General features: G+C 37.7%; 1 protein-coding gene across 1 annotated transcript in view; it reads right to left on the bottom strand.

Annotated features, from left to right (window-relative positions):
* Positions 1 to 6,536: 6,536 nt before the first annotated feature.
* The window catches only part of LOC101527092 (UDP-glucuronosyltransferase 2B14-like), a 100,376-nt gene continuing 99,556 nt past the window's right edge, over positions 6,537 to 7,356 (bottom strand). Inside the window, exon 6 of the mRNA XM_058667253.1 lies at positions 6,537 to 6,725. Coding sequence (XP_058523236.1) covers positions 6,605 to 6,725 — 121 coding nt within the window. The 3' untranslated portion in view covers positions 6,537 to 6,604. The remainder of the gene's footprint in view (positions 6,726 to 7,356) is intronic.

Raw genomic sequence — 7,356 nt, 5'->3', positions numbered from 1 at the left:
TAAAAATATAAGTATTCTCTGGTGATGATTATAAAGACCTAAAAGTCAATGGGTTGTAATTTGTGCATTCACAGACAGAATTTGAAGATGTGAAGAGAAAAATTGAGCAAGATTAAACGCTCTAGAGCTTGCAGTAAATTTAAATTCCAAAAGAAGAACAAATAAGAAGTATCATTTGAAGATGTAAAGATTAAATTATTCCCTAAGCAATTATAAATGAATTAATGCCCTGTAGTGGAAGGTTTAAAACAAAGCAAAACACAAAAATAAGTGGTCCATGACATGGCTAAGGGTATACGTAAAGCTGATAAGTAATACTACCAAGCAAGAATTGGTATTATTTTTATATGTATGCATAACTTTTTGAAAGATTGAATTTGCATTGCCTTTATTCAAAACCTGGCTCTGACAATAGATAACTGCACTTGTGGTTCCTCTTGGTTGCATGCTTTTCAATGTTAAGCTCATTCCATAGCAATTTGTGGTCATTTTGAACCATAATATGTTGATTCTCAAGATATTTAGAATTATTTTTATCACATAGTAGGCCCATACTATATGGTTGAATTGCAGTAAATACTTATTATTTCATTTGTTATTATTCTGTTATTCTTATCATTTTATTATTTTTACAGTGTTCAAATTTTACAATTTGGTAACACAATTACATTATTTCTACTCCTGAAATTAGTGTGAGTTAAAGGAACAGTGAATAGAGGAATGAGACTTCCAAGCACTGATCCACGAAGTACTATAGATTCACCTTGTAGCAGCAGCAATGCAATTAACTGTTTTCCATCACTTAGAAAACTGATGGGGAGCCAGTTATTTCTCAGTGACATTTGGAGAATTCTCATGGTATGAAAAGGGTTGATATTTTGTTTTCAGAAAACAAAATGATTTCCTCCAGCAACAGTCATGCTTACATAACTGGGTAAGCTGCCAATTGTAACTCTGATTTTCCTTATCTGAGCACTGGTTCAAGCTCCAGCTGTTCCACATTCAATCCATCTCCTTGCTAACTGCCTTGGAGGGCAGAGGAATATGGGCCAACTGTTTGGATCCCTGCTTTCCAATAGTCCAGGATTGAGCTCCTGGCTCCTGCCTTGGCCTGATCAGACCTAGCAGTTGCAGGCACCAGCCCAGGGAAATAAGATCTATCAGCTCTCTCTGTCTCCATGTCTATGTATAATTCTGCCTTCACATAAATATGTAGGCACATTATTGGTAAAACAAATGAGAGAGAAGAGAAAGAAAAAAGAAAGCGAGAGAACAAACCCAGGGACATTATTAAAACTTTCTCTGGTATGTAACATCATTTGAAAGGAGATATTTTGACTGGCCAAACAAAGTGTGGTTACATATAAAACATCTCCAACCTTATAGATTATCATATCCTCTTTAAGAACAAACAATACCTGTGAAGAAATGAGCTTGCCAGCAAGAGATAAACACACAAGGACAAGTCAAGAGAATCAATACAATGAGGAAGATAGTAATATACACCCTGGATTTTCGTTTTATACACAAGATATAGAAGGCAATCCTGATGTTTCTTGATAGTAGCCTAGATGAATAAGATAAAGTAAAATTTGGGGTACTTTAATAAATGTTAAAGATGGGAGCCATGGCGTGATAGTCTATGCCTCTCCTTGCACCCTTCTAACCACCCTGTTCATTTAGACTTGTGGAGCAGAGGAACATGTTAATAAGGCACCCTGCCCCTGTCACTTCTCTAGGCCAGACTCTACTTGTCTTATCCTTGGAAGATAGCACCTTCCACCCTATGTCATTGGGAGCCTTCTTTGGAGTGAGAAAGGAAACAGTGCCCTCTCTATTTAGAATTAAGTAGGCATCCAGTTGTCCACCAGCTCAGTTGCCTGTGACTAAATGTGTCAGAGGCACACAGGCCACAGTGGGCTTATTCCCGTTAAACTGGGTGATGGCACTTCTGTTGATCACTGGTTCCCTGGCCTGGGGAGGTGCAGAAGCAAGTAAATGTGAGCTTTTCTCAAATTCATATGTGTGTTTCATGTTATCAAGTTAATTTCATGTATATTAAAGTATCCTCAAATAATGGAAAATAACACAGAAATTACTTATAAAAGATGAATCCACCCTTAATTTTGGCTTATTTCTTTTCTAATAGTCATACATACTTACAAAAAATCAAATTAGTATTTTAGTAACTTCTACAAGATATTCTCTGAACAATATTATGCTGTTTGCAAATAGAGATTACTTTTTCCTTTTAATATTGATTCCTTTTATCTAATGTTCTTGTTTAATTGCTTATGTATAATCCAATAAGATTGATTAAAAATGTTCGTTATGGAATTTCTCAACTTATTCTTTATCTTAGAAAACATTCACTCTCCTATATTAGTAAAGTATTAACTTTGTGTTGTCTTATTGTTTTTATGATTCTTCTTTATATTGTATTGTTTTGCAAATTTGTCTGTTTCCTTTCATTTTTACTTTATTGTATATTTTTATTATATATGTTGTCATATTTATAAAATTTTTTATCAACATCATTGATATACCAATGCAGTCTTTATATTCCATTATATTGACATAGCACATTTTATTCATTGAGTTTACAAAGGCTAAAATAACTTTCCATTTTTGATTTAAAATTTACTGGTTCAGACATAACGCAGCAGCCTAGCAGCCACTGCCTTACATGCAGCAGGAACCTATATGGGGCCAGTTCATGTGCCAGCGGCCCCGTTTCCCAACCAGCTCCGTGCTTGTGGCCTGGGAAAGCAGTACAAGAGGGTCCAAAGCCTTGGGACCCTGCATGCACATGAGAGACCCAAATGGCTCTGGGCTCCTGGCTTCGGATCGGTGCAGCTGCAGCAGTTGTAACCACTTGGGGAATCAATCAATTTACAGAAGATCTTCTTCTGTGTATCTGGCTTTCTAATAAAAAGAAATAAACCTTTTAAAAGAAAAAAAATTGTGGTTTTTATTTTATTGGCATACAATTGCTCAAAATATTTCACAACCATTTTTATTTGTGTGTTTGGTAGAAATGTGCAAATATGTCTCCTATTTTTAATGTTAAGCTTCTCTTTTCTCCTCTCCACTTGCTCTTTTTTTTTTTTTTCAAAGATATTATTGTTATTGGAAAGCCGGATATACAGAGAGGAGGAGAGACAGAGAGGAAGATCTTCCATCCGATGTTTCACTCCCCAAGTGAGCTGCAACGGGCTGGTGCGCGCCAATCCGAACCCGGGAACCAGGAATCTCTTCCAGGTCTCCCAGGTGGGTGCAGGGTCCCAAAGCTTTGGGCCGTCCTCGGCTGCTTTCCCAGGCCACAAGCAGGGAGCTGGATGGGAAATGGAGCTGCCGGGATTAGAACCAGCGTCCATATGGGATCCCGGGGCTTTCAAGGCAAGGACTTTAGCCCCTAGGCCATGCCGCCGGGCCCTCTTCACTTGCTGTTAATAAGATTTAATTTTTTAGTTTATCTTAAAAAACTGATCTTGGGTTGGCACGATAGCACAGTCGTTAAAGTCCTCGCCTTGCAGGCGTTGCGATCCCATATGGGCAGTGGTTCTAATCCTGGTGGTCCCGCTTCTCTTCCAGCTCCCTGCTTGTGACCTGGGAAAGCAGATAAGGATGGCCCAAAGCTTTGGGACCCTGCACCCACATAGGAGATGTCGAGGGGCTCCTGGCTCCTAGCTTCGGATTGGCTCAGCTCCAGCTGTAATGCTTACTTGGAGAATGAACCATCGGATGGAAGATATTCCTCTCTGTCTCTCCTCCTCTGTATATCAGCCCTTCCAATAAAATAAATCTTTTAAAAAAAAACTGATCTTAATTTTGTTGACTGCATTGCACTTTTTAAAAAATATACGATCTCTGGTCTTTACTATTTCCTTTTCCAGTCCCTTTGAGGTTAGTTGCTTTACCTCTTCTGGACCCCCAAGGATGTTATTGATCTGAAATTCTTCCTTTGTAATGTAAGTATTTAAGGAATCAACATTCATCTGAATTATGCTTTTCTTTCTCTAAGTTTATTAATCTTTTCCATTTGTTAAACCAGGACATTATTCTCCCATTGATTTTATCATTTACTCACTTGTTAATTCCTAATGAATTTCAAATCATCCAAATTTATTTTCATTATTGATTATAAGTGCCTTTTTACAGCAATCATTGTGTATACTTTAAATGATATCTGTCCTTTCAGTCTTTTGAAAATGTTTTTATGACCTAGTTATGTTTTATTTTGGAAGAGCTTACTGTGTTCAGAGAAAATGTGGAATGCAGCAATGCAGAATGAAAACAATGTGTTGCAAACTCACCCTTTGCATTTGCTGCTGTAAAGAAGGTGCGATATTTGTCAGAGTTTCAGGAGTAGGCAAACTGACTTGATTAGAAGGCTGTCATGTATTTAGACTCATGCTACAAAATGGACAAAAATATAACCACACAAATCAGGCATCTGAAGTTACTAACCTATTGTGAAATTCATTGAATTTTAACAAGAGCAAAGTCCTAAAAATTATGGACATATATTTTATATCCATTAATAAAAGTCATGCATTATAACATGTTTATTGAAATTTGGCCCCAAATAAATCAAATAGACTGTACATGTGATGTCAGCTTCATTCAAGCGTTCTGTCAGCCACTAACAAACCATAAATAGTATAAGTCTGTACAGCCTGATACTGTGTGCGAATTTGTTTATTTCACAAATTAACTTTCACTTATCAAAAAATTTTAGTTTATTATTGAGAGCAAGAGAAGCAGTGTAAGAGAGAGAGAGAGGGAGACAAAGAGACAAATTCAGAGACATAGGCAAACAGAGGCAGAGAGAGCTCTGCCTCACATGTTCAGTGCACAAATGCCAGAAGTAGCCAGAGGTAGATGAGGCTACAGTGAGCAGCTCGAAGCGTGCTTTTGAGTCCCTCACCAACGTCAACCATATGGTTCTAATTGGCATTCAGCTAATAGAAAGATGCGTTGTACATTCTCAGGAAATTGGACTCATTGACAGAGCCAGACATTCAAACCAAGGATGCTTACATGGGGTTAGGGTGCCTCAGCCCTGCTGTTTAATTACTATACCAAATGCTCACTCTAATCAATTTTGAACCATATAATTCATGAAATGTCAAAGGTCAAAAATGCAGCAGCACAAATATTACATATTAAAATCCTTTGCTTTGGCATTTGGTGCATTCCTCAGACCACATTTTTATGCGCAAGTTCACAATTTTTCATTGTATTACAAACTTTTTTTTTTAATTTCTGGGTCTCTTTTATCTGTGAGAAGAGAGCATACAACGGCTTGCTTATAATAAATACAAAGTAATGTCTATGTACCATGTAACTTTTACTACACGTATATACTTTTATACATAGCTATTTGTTGACTTAATTCCATTCCCTTAAGCTTCAGTGATTTCTATCATCTTTCATGTATTTTGACGGATGTTACAGCACAGCAACTTAAGCCACTGCTTGGGAAGTCTTCATTCCATGTCAGACTCCTAGCATCAAGTCCCATCTATGCCTCTAGCCAGGTCCTGCTAATGTACCTGATGGGCAGTGTTTAAGTTGTTCAAGCACATGGGTCCCTGCAACCCAAAGAGGAGACACAAGTGGAATTCCTACCTTCGGAAGATGCCCAGGCCCAGCACTGGTTTTGCAGTCATCTGAGGAGTGAAACAGTGGACAGAGAGCTCACTCTCTGTCTCTTACTATCTCTCGTTCATTTTCCCTCTGCTTATATTTTTAAATAGATGAAACTGAATAAACATTTAAACAAAAATTTCCTGCTAGTAGTGTTTTATGGTTATCATTTATATGTTTCAAAATCCATATGCATTCTATTAAGAGACAAATTTTTCTGCAAAAAAAAAAAGAAAAAAATTTTGCCATATGGTTCACATGTTAAGTGATAAGTGATGTGAAGGTTGGATGTACACAGATGGTTAAGAATCACAAGTATCACTACCAATCTTCAAAATCAAACAGAAAAGTGAGTCATTTTAAATATAATTCAAATCACTTACTATCCTAAACAGAAAAAGTTGATACAAAAAATCCTGTCCTTAAGCTAAAGTGTTCTGAGTACATGCAAATCTGATTGACAACACGAACAGATTTCTTAATGCTCTTTGGTCTCCATAGAACTTGAGAGTTATATTCACTGATTTTTTTTTTTATAAAACCTGTGAATTTCAACAATATGTGATCATGCTGTTCGATTTTCATTTTTTCTTTCCCAGTTCATTTTGTTTGGTCTTTGGCCTAAAATACCTCTTACTTTTTACAGCTAATATGTCTTTGAAAAATGAATTTTCACTTTACAAATTTGTTTTGTCACAGGAAGACGGAAGCCTTGCATCATGACCTCTTCTTGCTTGCTTAAATCAAAGACCCTCTTCCCTATCAGGGCACTCTGCTTAAAGCCAACATATAACTAGTCCCTTTTGTTCTTTTCTTCAGCTGTAGCAATCATCCTGTAACAAAACAGGCAGCATTTTGACAGGATCAGTAGAGCAGTGGCCACACAGGCCAGCAGGAACCCAATCACATCCAGAGAGTGGTACTGGTACCAGGTGAGGTCGTGGGCTGCAACCTAAAGGTGTTTGGCTCCTTTGGGGCACATGACATGTTCGATCCAGAAGACGGCTCGATCCAGGGGCTTCATGGGCTGATCGTGGTGAATTCTTGATAACTTCATAACATTCTCCTTATATCTAAAGGATAAACATAAAGAGAGGAGCATTGAGGAGTGTGATTAGTAATAAATCAGGGAGCTGGTGCCGTGACACAGTCAGTTTAGCTCTCACCTACATGATATGCAAGTTCACTACTTCCAATACTGCTCCATGTAGATGTCCCTGGCAAATCAGCAGAAGACCAAAGTCTGTGGACCCCTGCTACACACCTGGGAGACCTGGAAGAAGTTCCCATGGCTTTGGCTTGGCCCATCCCCAAATACTGAGGCATTTGGAGAAGTGAACCGGCAGATGGAAGGTTCATTTTCTCTCTCTCTCTCTCTCTCTCTCTCTCTCTCTCTCTTTCTTCCCCACCCCCTTTCTCCTCATAACACAGACTTTCAAATAACAAATCAATCTTAAAAGACAATATTATGGCATGAGAGGTTGTTGAAAAGTCTCATAAAGTTGACTGAAAAAAGTTCTTTATTGCTCAGATTATTCTAGAAACTAGCATTCTAAATTGGAATTGTTTTCTGATCGATATGGGTTTTTTCAAAGTGAATGAAAAGTCCTATAGAAAAGGAAATCTTTCTGAGCAAGCAAAAAGGTATAACATTGTAAATGTTACAGTGATATAGTGAATGCATTTGGGGACTGATTATCTTCA

The sequence above is a fragment of the Ochotona princeps genome, chromosome 7, assembly GCF_030435755.1.
Source record: "Ochotona princeps isolate mOchPri1 chromosome 7, mOchPri1.hap1, whole genome shotgun sequence".
NCBI classification, from domain to species: domain Eukaryota; kingdom Metazoa; phylum Chordata; class Mammalia; order Lagomorpha; family Ochotonidae; genus Ochotona; species Ochotona princeps.
The sequence above is the reverse complement of the archived record's forward strand: the minus strand, read 5'-3'. Positions and strand labels throughout refer to the sequence as shown.